The sequence below is a fragment of the Amblyraja radiata genome, chromosome 23, assembly GCF_010909765.2.
Source record: "Amblyraja radiata isolate CabotCenter1 chromosome 23, sAmbRad1.1.pri, whole genome shotgun sequence".
NCBI lineage: Eukaryota > Metazoa > Chordata > Chondrichthyes > Rajiformes > Rajidae > Amblyraja > Amblyraja radiata.
Window position 1 is genome coordinate 23268887 of NC_045978.1, and position 14937 is coordinate 23283823.

General features: G+C 46.4%; 1 protein-coding gene across 2 annotated transcripts in view; it reads right to left on the bottom strand.

Annotated features, from left to right (window-relative positions):
* LOC116986349 (deoxynucleoside triphosphate triphosphohydrolase SAMHD1-like) overlaps positions 1–14937 on the bottom strand; it is a 230967-nt gene that overhangs the window by 15338 nt on the left and 200692 nt on the right. Inside the window, exons 1-5 of one of the 2 annotated variants that reach the window (XM_033041794.1) lie at positions 10320–10560; positions 4467–4533; positions 3045–3114; positions 1418–1578; positions 205–320 (exon numbers count right to left, since the gene is read on the bottom strand). In XM_033041794.1, coding sequence (XP_032897685.1) covers positions 205–320; positions 1418–1578; positions 3045–3114; positions 4467–4533; positions 10320–10491 — 586 coding nt within the window. In that variant the 5' untranslated portion in view covers positions 10492–10560. Of the gene's footprint in view, positions 1–204; positions 321–1417; positions 1579–3044; positions 3115–4466; positions 4534–10319; positions 10561–14937 lie in introns of those variants that run through there. The other variant, XM_033041795.1, reaches the window with a different exon arrangement.

The following is a 14937-nucleotide window of genomic DNA, read 5'->3' on the forward strand; positions in this document are numbered from 1 at the left end:
CTGCTGCAACACCGTGCCGCCCCTAATGGACTACATCTACAATTCTCTGCCAATCTCTTGTGGTCTCGGGCAGGATGCCCCCAAACCAAGCTGTGATGCAACCTGAATATAACAAAAGTGGCTGCAGTCCCACCAACCCCTACTTTGCCTAGGTGCTGCCTTCAGCCGGGAGGAACTTATGCCCCTACAGGGCCACTCCCTCACCTAGATCGTGGCAGAGTCCGGCGATCTGAACACACAGGATGTCTCGGTGGTTAATCCGAAGTTCCGGTTGTCGACCACACAGAGCTTTGACCAGCTGTCCTGCCAGATGTGCCACACTGCGGGACAAAGACACAACGGTCAAATAAAGACACACAAGCTTTTATTCAACAGCAACCCTCAAAATGTTGATTACCCCAAATACCCACTGTTGATTCAAGTGAATGCCGTTGGCCGGTCATAGACTGTGGAGAAAAAATGATCCCTTTCCAGGGACACCCACCCACAGATGTTTCCTCGGAAGAGCAGGAGATGGTCGGCTTGTGCAGAACCCGAGACGGCCCGCTGCCTGGACCATGATGCCACCTTGGTCAACCCAGGAGAAGGTCGACAAGGAGATTCCCCCAATTTGACTAATTTCCCCCAACTCTCACAAAAAGATACAAAGTGCTAGAGTATCTCAGCGGGTCAGGCAGCATCTCTGGAGAATATAGATGTTCATAAGTTATAGGTACAGAATTAGGCAATTTGTCCCATCAAGTCTACTCCGCCATTTAATCATGGCTGATCTATCTTTCCCTCTCAACCCCATTCTCCTGCCTTCTCCCCATAATGCCTGACACACATACAAATCAAGAATCTATCAATCTCTGCCTTAAAATATGCATTGATGGCCTCCACACCCTTCCGTGGCAATTAATTTAGCAGATTCACCATCCATATGGTGATGTTTCAGGCCAGCACCTTTCTTCTCCACACCTCCTTCCCCCATTCTGCAATCAGTCTGAAGGAAGGACCCAACTTGAAACACCATCTCTCCATGTTCTCCAGAGATGCTGCCTGACCCACTAAGTTACTCCAACACTTTGGGCCTTTATTTTGTAAACCAGTACCTGCGGTTCCTTTTCTCTACCTAGACTGTGGAGGTTTATCAACCCAAATTCTTGACATGTAAAGCAACGACAGTATCCCAAATGCAAGCGCTGATGAGATCCACACAAGTCCACTAGCATCGGCTGCTGTTGACAGCAAAACACTAACAGGTGACCTCTTGCATAAATTTCCCACGCCGACCATGATGTCCCATCTACACTAGTCCCACAAGTAGTTTTGTGGATACTTGCAAAAAAATGTTGGGAAACGATTGGAAATAATTGGAAACAAACTTTGAAACAACAAATCCTACACATTCCAGAATTGTACGCCCGGTCCTTACCCGATGGAGTGCTCAAAGCGGTTGTGGGAAGCCCCAGGGTAGACGAAGTAGGTCCCTCCGAGCTGTTTAATGAAGCGGAGCCTCTGGAACTGCGGGGTGTCAATGATGCGGACGAGCAGTGGGTGCAACTCAATGTGGCCGTGAATCGGATCGTTGAACACCTGCAGGGAAGTCAATGCTCTGTTACACATTCAAACCACTGTTTTCCTCATTAGTGACTACTTTGCACATATAATCCTATGTTTTTGAATTCCTCTGCAGCCTTTTCCTCAGTTTAGTATAGATACAGAATGGAAACGGGTCCTTCGGCCCACCGAGTCCTTGCTGACCTGTTGACACCCGTTTTATATTATCCCACTTTTGCATCCACTTTTCACACATTGAAATACCTTTTTTGAAAACAGAGGCCAATGAACCTACAATCCTGCACGTCTTTGGGATGTGGGAGGAAACCGGAGCACCCGAAGGAAATCCACGTGGTCACATGGAGAACGCGCAAACTCCACACAGACAGTAGCCGAGGTCAGGATTGAACCTGGGTCTCAGACGCTGTGAGGCTGCAGCTCTATCAGCTGTGCCGTGCGCCAACCCTTAATAATCCCTCATTAGTCCCCAGACTCCCATCAATTTCCATCTTCAAAGCTTGAACACTCACGAGGTTCATAAGACATTTGGCAGATCAAGTCTACTCCACCATTCGATCATGGCTGTTCTATTTTTCCTCTCAGCCCCATTCTCCTGCCTCCACCTCATAACCTGACGCCTTTACAAATCAGGAATTTATTAATTTCCACAATATAAATACCCAATGACCTGGCCCCCACCTCCATCTGTGGCAAATAATTCTAACTGCTCTATAAGCTCAAACTGTGGAATTTATTGCCACAGATGGCTGAGGAGTCAACTCGTGGAGTATTTTTAAAGTAGAGATTGATCGGATCTTGATTAGTAAGGGCGTCAAAAGTTACAGGGAGAAGGTAGAAGAAAGGGGTTGAGGGGCGGGAGATTGCAACCTTCACGTGGTCCGCCCTGTTTCGACAAATGCAATCAACCCGGCGTGCACAATCAAATAAGATCAAATAGAACAAGTTGTCCTACAACTTTAGGCTGTGCACGCCATACGCAAGAAGAAGAAAGGGGTTGAGTGGGGAAAAATAGATCAGTCATGATTAAATGACGGAGCAGACTTGATGGGCCGAATGGCCGAATTCTGCTCCTATGTCATGACCTCCACAGATTCACCACCCTCTGGCTAAAGAAATTCCTCCTCATCTTCATTCTGAAGGTACGTGCTTTTATTCTAAGGCCTCTGGTCTTTGACTCTCCCACTAGTGGAAACATCTTCTCCACAATCACTCAATCTCGGCCTTTCATTATTCGGCAGGTTTCATTGCGATTCCCACTCGTCCTTCTAAACTCCAGTGAGTACATGTCCAAGGCCATCAAACACTTGTCATATGTTAACCCAATCATCCCAGTGATCGTTGTCGTAAACCTCCTGTGGACCCTCTCCAACACCAGCACATCCTTCCTCAGATATGAGGCCCACACTCATGTGACAGTGCCCGAGTGATAATCTACTGAAACCAGGAGATGTTTCAATGCCCTGTCACAGGTATCATCTTACCTTCGCATCAATAGGATTCTGCCAGAGCGTATCAATGCAGTTGAGCAATTTTAAACGGTCTCCCAGGGGGCTAGATGGAAAATAAAACAGAAATTGATATGCCTGTAAATTACCTATTGCCTCTCTTCTGCCCACTAATTGATGGGGAGCCCAGAGGTGCGGTTGATAGAGCTGCTGCCTCACAGTACCAGAGAACTAGGTTCGATCCCGAACTCGGATGTTGTCTGTGTGGAGTTTGCACGTTCTCCCTGTGACTCTGTGGGTTTCCCCCTGGTTGCTCTAGTTCCCTCCCACATGTCAAAGACTTGCGGGTTTGTAGGTTAATTGGCCCTCTGTGAATTGCCCCTGGTGTGTAGGGAGTGGATGGGAAAGAGGGACAACATAGAAGATGGAAAATTGCAAATATTACCCTGCTATTCAAGAAGAGAGCGAAGCAGCAGAGTGGAAACTATAGGCCGGTTAGCCTGACTTCAGTGGTTGGTAAGATTTTGGAGTCCATTTTAAAGAATGATGTTTCTAAATACATAGGAGCTCATGATAAAAATAGGCTGAAGTCAGCATGGTTTTGTGTAGGGGAGATCTTGACCGATGATCCTGATGGAATACTTTGAAAAAATAAATAGCAGGATAGACAAAAGAGAGTCAGGGGATGTGGTTTACCTGGATTTTCAGAAGGCCTTTGATAAGGTGCCGCACATGAAGCTGCTAAAGAAGATGAGAGCCCATGGTATCAGAGAGAAGATGGATAGCAGGTTAGCTGGATGGCAGAGTGTGGCCTTTTCTGGTTGGCTGCCAGTGACTAGTGGTGTTCTGCGGAGGTCGGTGCTGGGGCCGCTACTCTTCACATTGTACATCAATGATTTGGATGAGGGAATTGAAGGCTTTGTGTCCCTGCTGTCTCTGCACTAACTGTCCCGCCACCTATCTTCGTATCATCGGCAAACCAGGCCACAAAGCTTCAATTCCCTCAATCAAATCATTGATATACAGTGTGAAGAGTAGCGGCCCCAGCACCGACCGCTGCGGAATATTATTTGTCACTAGCAGCCAACCAGAAAAAGCCCCCTTTATTACCACTCTTTGCCTTCTACCATCCACCCAACCTGCTATCCATGCTAGTATCTTCCCTCTGATCCCATTAGCTCCAATTAGCAGCCTCACATGCGGCACCTTATGAAAAGCCTTCTGAAAATCCAGGTAACCAACATCCACTGACTCCCTTTCGTCCATCCTGCTGTTTACTCCCTCAAAGAATTCCAACAGTTGTGATCTCCCTTTCACAAAACCTTACATCTAGGTATTACCCACCTGTTTTATACTCTAGTCCTCTCAAAAGAAATGCTAACATCTTTCCTCCAGTCAGCTCATTGCCAAGGCCCTGAGGCAAGGGACACAAAGTATTCTCTGCAACTCAGAGCTTACCTCACGCCCAGTTGGTCCAAATCGAGATCTGTCAGAAATGGCAGGGCTGCTCCGGATAGCTTTTCATCTAGAGAAGGAGAAAATATAGGAAAACAATATTGAAAGCAGCCTTCAATAGAAACTGTGCAGGGTTGCAGTTTGAAAGACTTCACAGCCCTCTCCCCAAATAAAACAATCCCAGCCTCTCTGGTCGTCACTTGCAACTGTGGTCCCTCAAAATATTCTCATGCATCGTTTCTGGGCCCTGCCTAATGCCTTGAACATTCTCCGCCAACAATTTTCCGTACAACTGATGATCCGGCACCTCCTTTAATCTTTTCTAGAGCACACTTGAAATTCATTGGCCGGCCACAGATGGCACTGCATGTGAAACCGCTCTTTCAGGCCGTGTCCCCCCCTCCCCGAAGGAGTTATTTATTTACATCTGCAGTTGTTGGTGGAAATCCCTCAGTTGTGCCCAATTCTTCGCTTATTTTGCCTACATTTAACCCCTAGTTACGGCTTCTAAGCAAGGACCAAGTGACAATCATGGTGTCAAACGTAAGCACATTATCCTCTCCTAACATAGAACTAGCCTGATGGGGTGATCGATAGGGCAGCGTGGACTTGGTGGGCCGAAAGGCCTGTTTTCATGCTATATCACTAATCTAAACAAATCCCTTTGTTTCTACTCATCCCTCTTATTTCTAATGGATGGCACAGCGGAAGAGTTGCTGACTTACAGCGCCAGTGACCTGGTTTAATCCTGACTACGACTGCTGTCTGTACGGAGTTTGTACGTTCTCCCCGTGACCGTGTGGGTTTTCTCCGAGCGCTCCGGTTTCCACCCACACTCCAAAGACAGACAGGTTTAGGCTGAAGCACATGTGTGCGCTGTATCGCTAAACAAAACTAAAACATTCATTTCACTATTTCAAAGTAAAAAGGACTACATCCTGCAATTACGGTACCTTTTTTGCAATATATTTTAATATAACTTCCCTTATTTTCAGTTCAGATTTATGATGCCCTCGAGCAACTCGCAAAGGCATACAGAAAGCACTGCAAAACCTCTTTGTCTCTGCCAGTGAAACAGTAAAGGGCCACAGGAATGCAAATGTCAAAACTTGTTCTGCAATGGAAATATATCTGCCCGTTCACTGTGTAGAAAGGAACTGCAGATGTTGGTTTACACCAAACACAGGTATCCTGAACTTAATGAGACACTTCTCCATGAACTTGATTTTTTCAGGGAACAATTCACACAGTCAACTATTGAGGAGTACAGACAGCTTTTCAAAGGGATGTCTCCAGAAATACGACAGATGTTCCCTCAAGTTGAGACTCTGTTAGGACTTGTTCTGACATCTCCAGCCAGTTCATGCGAGGCAGAACGATCGTTCAGCGCACTGCGCTGCATTAAAACATGGCTTTGCAACACCATGTCTCACAAGAGGCTGAACAATCTCATGATCTGGACAAGGAGCGGCTGTCAAAAGTGGATTCTCGCATCATAGCTGAGTAATTTGTAAACAATAAGTTAGATTCCAGACGGCATGTATTTGGAAGGTTTCACGGCACAAATCAAACTTTCATTGCAACCCTTTATGAGGGCAATGAAATGCTAGAATTTGAATGAACTACATTTCTAATTTCTTCATTAGAAAAATCCATACATTTTATTTTTTTACTTTGGTCTCATTTATCTTCATGAATGTTGTATATATCAGATATAGGCGTTACATGAAGGAATTGACAAAAATTGAGTACAATGTGAATTCACGTTGTGTCTTGAAGTTATTAATGAATGATTTCCATCACGAACCATTTCCAAATAGAGGGAGGGAATCTCCACCTGTAGATTGAATTGAATTGAATTTCCTTTATTGTTATTCAAACAATTTTGAACAAAATTTTGTGCATGACAGTAACAAAAGCAAAACTGACCCGGCAAAAACCAGTGCTATCAACGAGCTTCCAGCGCCCACAGACGTGCTAAGTTGGCAGAGATTCCTTGGCATGGGGTCGCGGGAGATGTTGCGTAAGTTGAGTAGATCCAGGAACAGTTTTTAGGCCGTCTTTAGTAAACACATGGCCTATGTATTTCACCTCACTTACCCTGAATTTGGAATTTTGAGGGTTCAGCTTGGCGCGATCCAGGACCTTCGTCAGATTAGCATCGTGTTCTTCGACAGTTCGTCCCACAACGAGGATGTCATCCACTACAAAGAGCATGGGTAGTCTGCAAACAACTGCTCCATTGCTTGTTGAAATACTTCACTAGCAGAGCTTAATCCAAAAGGCAAGCAAAGAAATTTGTAACGCCTGAACAGAGTGCTGAAAGTGGTTAACTTGGAGGAGTTGTGTTCCAGCGAAATCTGCCAGAATGAACTCTTGGCATCTAGTAATGTGAATACAGTTGCCACAGCCCATCTACGCTGTGATCTCGTCCACAGTGCACATGGGATAGTGAGGTGGTTTAATTGCTGTGTTTAAGTCCTTGGGATTGACACCAATCCATATCTCTTCTTTATTCTTCTTTGTTGTCACAACCACGGTGGAAACCCAATCCGAGGGGACAGTGACGGGAGCAATCGCACCTAGAGACACCATTCTGTTGAGTTCACTTTGAACGCGGTCCCGCAAAGCATGGGGAATTTTATGAGCTGGACGAACAACTAGAATTACCTCAGGGTCAATGGTGATCGTGTACCTGACAGGCAACCTGCCCAGCTTATCGTCAAACAAATCTTGTATTGTGTCAGGATTTGTTGGCTAAAGTCTCAGGCTGTAGTCAGATGACAAACAGAAGGGCTGAAAGAGACAAGACCCATGTCTTGACATGCGTTGGCACCAAGTAGAGACGGCACATTTTCACGAACCACATAGAAACTAAGGTTGTGGACATGTGAGTTAAGACAGCAACGCAACTCAACTTGACTGATAGGGTGCACTGGACCTCCTGCAAATGGGATGAGGGAGGCAGACAGTCTCTGTTTTTCGTAACTTTTTAAACACAGCTAGGCACATTACGTTGCACCTGGCACCAGTATCAACTTTCAGATAAAAGTTCTTGCCATTAACGAGCAAAGCGACCTTGGGGTCCAGATGTTTATGCATTAAATCAGACAAGGAATGTACATCGAAGTCAAAACCTTCGCTATCAGCCTGCAAATCCGTGGGAGCTGTTTGAGAGCATTCTGAGAGCGAGTTTTCACGGCCAAGTGAATTAACAGATTGTCTTGCTACGTGAACGACAGCATTTGAAGAAATGTTTCTTCTGTTGCAAAATCGACATAATTTTCCGTACGCGGGCAACGGTCACGAACAGCAGCACGTGAACCCCCACAATTAAAGCAATTGTCTATCAATCTCACGATAGAGGTATCGGGCACTTGATGAGAACAGCGAGAGATTTGATAAGACATACCAGCAACATTAATTTCACGACCAACAAGAGTGTCCTAAAACTTTTGTATGAGCGTCAGCCATTTCAGCAACGCAACAGCTGTTTTCAGCAGTCGCGACAGTAAGGTCAGCATCCCGCAGTAACTCATCGCGTAATTTATCAATGCGGACACCATAAACTAGAGGGTCACGGACAAGGCTATCACATTTATCCCTGAAATCGCATCGATTGGCAATGTGCTTCAATGCACTGACATACATCTCCACAGGTTCTCCCTGTCTCTGGCTTCGGGAAAAGAACAAATGTCGTTCCATGACCAAGTTAGTACGCAACTCACATAACTGTCGGAATTTGGGTAGTAGGCAGTCAGGGTCTCAGATAGATTCAGCAGGAGCGATCTGGACACCAGCCAGGTCAAATCTAGCCTGTTCATAGTGAAATCTTCTGGCACGTCGAGCAGCTCCTGTGCCTGCCAGATTGAGAAGAATTGACGCTCGGACACCGGGAGCAGCAATAGGGCGAGCCCCTTCAATGTAAATTGAAAAATCCTCTTCAAATACACGCCACCGTTCTGCAAGATCCTCATCAAATACCAAGATCTCTGGTTTTCTGAGAGCAGAAGCCATAGCAATATCACTGGAGAAAACAACAAACTAAAATAAAAGCAATATAATTAAGCAAGGAGTGAGTCCGTACACTCTCACACCATGTTGAGCTTTGGAATAACCAAAGTCTCACGCCGTGATTAATATCCAAAGACTTTATTAACATAACAGCATAGGTAACTTCATATTAGCACATTACTCTAAAAGTGAGAGAGAATGGCAGAGAAGCTTTCTGTTAAACTAGTGGGCGTAGCTACAAAGTATGACTTATAACAGGAGTTACACTGATCTACAGAAAGCAAGGGCTATTTGAAGTTAGAGAAGTCAATGTTCATACCGCTGGGGTGTAAGCTCCCCAAGCGAAATATGAGGTGATCTTCCTCCAATTTGCGCTGGGCCTCTGACAATGGAGGAGGTCCAGGACAGAAAGGTCAGATTGGAAATGGGAGGGGGAGTTAAAGTGCTGAGCAACCGGGAGATCATGGAGGGTAAGGCGGACTGAGCGGAGGTGTTCAGCAAAACGATCGTCGAGCCTGCGCTTGGTCTCGCCGATGTACAGGAGTTGATACCTGGAACAGCGGGTACAGCAGATGAGGTTGGAGGAGGTGCAAGTGAACCTCCGCCTCACCTGAAAAGACTGTCAGTGTCCTTGGATGGAGTCGAGGGGGGAGGTAAAGGGACAGGTGTTGCATCTCCTGCGGTGGCAGGGGAAAATAGCTGGGGAGGGGATGGTTTGGGTGGGAACTACAGATGCTAGTTTAAACCAAAGAGACACAAAAAGCTGGAGTAACTCAGCAGGTCACGCAGCATCTCTGGAGAAAAGGAATAGGTGACATTTCGGGTCTAGACCCTTCGCCCCAACCGAGTCCATACTGGCCATTGATCACCTGTTCACACTAGTTCTATGTTTTCCCACTTTCTCATTCACTCCCCACACACCAGGGGAAATTTGCAGAGGGCCAATTAACCTGCAAACGCACACGTCTTTGGGATGTGGGAAACTGGAACACCCGGTGGAAACCCACGAGGTTTCCGTACGGACAGCACCCCTGGTCAGGTTCAAACCAAGGTCTCCGCCGCATAACTTGCCTTTGCTGACCACAATCCCCCTACCTACCTGCTTTGACCCTCCAAACCTTTCCTATCCATGTACCTGCCCAAATATCCTTTAAATGGACAACCTCAGGTTATCTCAAAGCATGAACAATGAGATACAGTGTCGTTCTTATAACACGGGAAATCTAACAGATCATTCATCCGATAAATTGCATTACCATTAAGTAGTGGTCATGTCGATTTAAGGAAAGGACATCACATGCAAAACACAATTACTCTAACCAGATGCTTAAATGGGAATAAAAACAATGATGTAAAATAAGGCGGCCGTGCCCTAAATGCAAACAGTCAATCTTATTGACGTTGTATATGTTCGTCTGAGCACGATGCATGCGGGCCTTTCATACGGAAATGACAATTAGTCTGGAAAGATTCAGAGCTGTGTTAGGCAAATATACTAGAGGAGCTACAATCTTTGGTGTTGGGGATAAGGCTTTGCAAATGCCCTGTGTGGGTGCACGTGGTCTCAAACAGGAAAATGAAGTATTCAGCAAAGATACTGGTATTCAGGAGCCTTCTTCCTGCTTTTGCTGCCTGGTTCTGTCATGTGTTTGAATCAAAGATCTTTGGTTCGAATTGTTCTGAGCTCGCTCTAGGATCTTTGGTTCTGAGGAGCAGACATGCAAGGAAAGGGTTGGAATGAACTGTCCAGCTCCTCCTCTCTTCCCCTCCCCCAACCCCACCGGAAAAAAAAAGCCGGCACGGGTAGGAAGGGTTTGCACGGTTCTCTGGTTCCATACTTGCCTCTAAATAACTGCTCGAACTTTCCCAGGCCTTTCATCCGCAGGAAGCGGCAAACATCCTCTACGTCCCATTCCTGGTAATTCGATTTACTCGGCTGCAAAACTCCCCGCTCGGGGCTGCCTCTGTCAGGGCTGAAGGATCTCCGTCTCTTGCGGCTTTCGCACCGGTTCATCTTGCTCTGAATCTCCGCTGCAAAAGCTGCACCGACTCGCTGCAAACTGCGCCTGCTCGCCGCCTCTGGTTGGGGGTTGTGGAGAGTTCGGAGAATCCGGGCCCCGCTCGCTGCCAATCAAACTCCCAGTGCAATCGTTGACGACCATATAATAAATTCAGTGCAAACTTTATGCATACCTGCCCCTTAAAATTAACTCCTCTTCGAGCTTTTACTCCACTGCTTTAAACGTACTTGCAATTCGAGTATTTGTACGATTACCTTTTTCAAAATACTAATTTATTTGATGGTGCAGGAAGGAATTGCAGGTGCTGGTTTACACTCAGAAAGATAATGCTGGAGTAACTCAGCGACACAGGCAGCATCTCTGGAGAGAAGGAATGGGTGACATTTCGGGTCAGAAGAAGGGTCTCAACCCTAAACGTCCCCCTTTCCTTCTCTTCAGAGATGCTGCCTGTCCCGCTGAGTTACTCCGGCGTTTTATGTCTAATTGATTGGATTATTGTGTTCAGTTTTGGTGCTAATAGGAAACATTGGAAGGCACACTGTTAGAGCGGGTGGTTACAGCTTCCTATCTATGCCCGTTCCTGGAGATTCCTGAGCAAATATGTTGGGCTCCCAGGCATTCCAAGAGTTGGCTGTGGAGCACCTGCCCAATAAACATGTGGACATACGCTGGCTAAATTGCAGGATTTTACTCACTCCCTTCTTAATTTTCTCAGACTTTAGAGATACAATGAGGAAACAGGCCATTCGGCTCACCGAGTCCGCGCCGACCAGCAATCAACCCAAACACTGCCAGTATCACACACTAGCGATATTTTACAATTTTCACCAAAACCAATTAACCGACAAACCTGTACGTCTGTGTGAAGAATGTACAAACTTCATACATACAGCACCCAGAATCAGGATCGAACCCGGGTATCTGGTGCTGCAAGCCAGCAACTCTACCGCTGTGCCACTGTACTGCCCCACTCTTTGCAGTTTAGCAGCAGTAGGCTAGGTCCAATTATAGCCCCAGATCTATTTTCTCAACTGTACCCCATAACCCTACATTGATCAAAATTAGTTTCAGCCTTCAACAGGGTCCCGGAGATGATTGGGTTAACGTTCGAGGAGCGTTTGAGAGCTCTGGGCCTGTACTCGCTGGAGTTCAGAATGAAGGGGATCTCATTGAACCCGACCATATAATAAAGAAAGGCCTAGATAGAGTGAATGTGGAAAGGATGTTTCCAACAATGGGAGATTCTAGGACCAGAGGACACTGCCTTATAATAAAAGGATGTACCTTTGAATGAGGATGAGGAGGAATTTCTTTAGTCAGAGGGTGGCAAATCTGTGGAATTCATTGCCACAGAATTCATTGTCTGTGGAGGCCAATTCATTAGGTATTTTTAAAGCAGAGATTGACAGGTTCCTGATTAGTAAGGATGTCAAAGGTTACAGGGAGAAGGCAATAGAATGATGTTGATAGGGAAAGATACAGGCATGAGATTTATCTGCGGATTTTGAAATTAGTTTAAAAAAAAAATCTAAATCTCTATAGGGAGGTTTCATGGCAGTCTGGGCACGACCCATGACCCGTACTGTTGCTACGCTACTCCAAATGGAGTACACGCGATGAACCGCAGGTAGGCACTTACCATTGTTTCCAGCGTAGCGGGCCCGTTAAAACCCGCCGAAATTGTACATTTTTGCACTGTAAATAATTATGGAAATCGGGATAAGCGTGTGAGACATTTAGCCTACTTCAGAATTTCAAATGTGAGGAGAAATGACGGTAGATAAAGCGAGAGCTGAAGGAACAACAACAACCAGAGCGCTTGGCGAACATTGGCCGTTTGCTCACTGCATTTCATCAACTAAGGCACTATTTGTGTTTTTTCTTGATTCCTTTGGCATCTAAAACGTTTCAGGTGATAAATCTGGCTGTAATTTTTTTAAATCGCCCATGGTTCCCAAGTGGGTTTTTACATACAAAATGAAAACGCATCTGAAGAAAAATTTACAGCCAGATTTATCACTTCTGAGGATTTTTTAGATACCAAAGGAATCAAGAAAAAACACAAATAATGCCTTACTGTTGATGAAATGCAGTGAGCAAACGCGATAATCCCCAATATTTTCAATTCCGATATCTGCACGGCCATTGTTTACCAAGCACTTTAGCTGCTGTTGTCCCTTCAGCTCTCGCTTCTCTATAGGGTGATTTCACGAAAGGTCACTGGAGCGTAGATCCGCACCCACATTTTTTGGCTAATAATAAAATGTCCTGATTTTGTCAAATGAACAGCTGACAATGATACCATTCCTTAGCTTGCATCTGAGTAAAATTTATTTCAAGACGCATTTATGATTCACGGATATTTAAATGGTGAATGTAGCTTCAGAAGCGTGTTCATTTTGCATGTTAAAACCCACCCGAGAACCATGAGCGATTTTGCAATTTTACTGAAGGATTTCTAACTTTTAATACTTTTCATCTACCAAATGAATAAAGATAACAAAGCCAATAATGCCTTACTTTTGATGAAATGCAGCGAGCAAACGCGATAATTCCCGATATTTTGGATCTTTAAATCTCCACGAAAAATGTCCGCTATCAACTTCCGCTTATTTTGCCCCTTCAGCTCCCTCTTGTATTTACCTTAGTTTCTATCTTTTTTTTTTACTGTAAATTTAGTTAGCTGTGCCTGACGGTCACCCCGACTGGCTCAGTAAATTGCAGCTCAAAACCTGGCCGTTTTCGATGTTTTTAACGGGTGTGAAAGTGCGTGTTTTCCCATTCACTAACATGTACCGGAAGTGACGCTTGTCCCCCAGTTAAAATTTTCGGTCATGTGGGTGCGGATCTACGCTCCAGTGACCTTTCGTGAAATCACCCTATACTTGATGATTCAGCGCGATGATTGGAGGATGGAGGCGTCCGGGGGCAGGAGCGAAGTTAGCGCAGGTAGCGGCGGCCCCACTGGAGGGCAGCAGGAGAGTGGGCACTGGGCTGGGAACGACCGGGTGCGTGGCTGCAGGGCCGTGGTCTTGTGGGTGTCAATAAGCGTTTTAAAGCAAGTAAAGGGAGTGTGTGTGAGCCCTGGTGAGCAGAGGGGAGAGTCTCTGTGAGTGTGAACAGTAAGGGGCTCCCTGTGAGTGTGAGCAGTGAGGGGGTCCGTCAGTGTGAGCAAAGGTAAGGGGGGAGGTCCCTGTGAGCTTGAGCAGTGAAGGATTCTCTGTGAGTAAGCAAAGGTGGTGGGTTTCCTGTGAGTGTGAGCAGTGAAGGATTCCCTGTGAGTGGGGAAAACCCTGTGAGAAATTAAGGGTAAACAGGCAAGAAAACTGTAATTGCAAGATATAATTAGCAAAATAAATTTGCATAAAGGGGGGCTGCCCCCTTTTACACCCGCCAGGGGCGTTGCACCTTGGAATCGTACCAGGCCTGGACCCCCATCTCTCTTCCTCTTTTTTCAGTTTATTCGCGTCTCATGCCTGAAGATAGATCAGCCACGATTGAATGGTAGAGTAGACTCGATGTTAGTAAATTGGGCGGCGCGACTCTTGTCAGCAGCGGCCTCTGCAGTCCGTCTGTCTTTTTATTGTTTTCTGTCTTGTTCTATGTAGTTTTTATTGTTTTTTTTGTCGGGGCATGTGTGTGGGGGTGGGGTGGGGTGGGGGAACTTTAAGGCCTTTCCCCTGCACGGGAGACCCGACTTTTTCTTTGTCGGGTCTCCGTTGTCGTTGGGGCTGCAACGTGGAGCGGCCTCCAACAGGAATGACCTGGGGCTCCAGTCGCGGAGCTGCGGATTTACTCACCATCACGGAGCTGGCCGAGTCCGGAGCGGGTGGAGCTGTGGTGGAGCGCTGCTGTGACCCGACACCCGGAGCTTCGGAGGCTCCTACCGCAGGTCTGTGGACAGTGATGCCGGGAGCCCGCGGGTCCCTGGTGGGAGACCGCTTTTCGGGGCTTCCGCAACGGTGACTTCTCCCGCCCGAGTTGCGGGGTTGAAGTTTACCTGGAGCGGGGCCTTACATCACCGCCCCGCGCGGCTTGGAATGGCCGCGGGACTTTGTGAGCGCCCGCCGGGGCTCCAACACCAAGACCCGGTGCGTGGCCTTGCATCACCCGGCGTGACTTTAATGGCTGCGGGACATTTAACATCGCCCGCCGGGGGCTTTGACTCTGTCTTTGACTCTGACATGGGCGGGAGAGGGGAGTGCAGGGGAGAGATATGTTTAAGTTTTGCCTTCCATCACAGTGAGGAGGACTCGCTGTGATGGATGTTTATGTGAATTGAATTGTGTTGGTGTGTGTCTTGGTTCTTTTTTTTGTATGGCTGCAGAAACCAAATTTCGTTTGAACCTCATGTGAGGTTCAAATGACAATAAAAGGTATTGTATTGTATTGTATGGGCTGAATGGCCTAATTTTGCTCCTCTGACATGAATATATTGA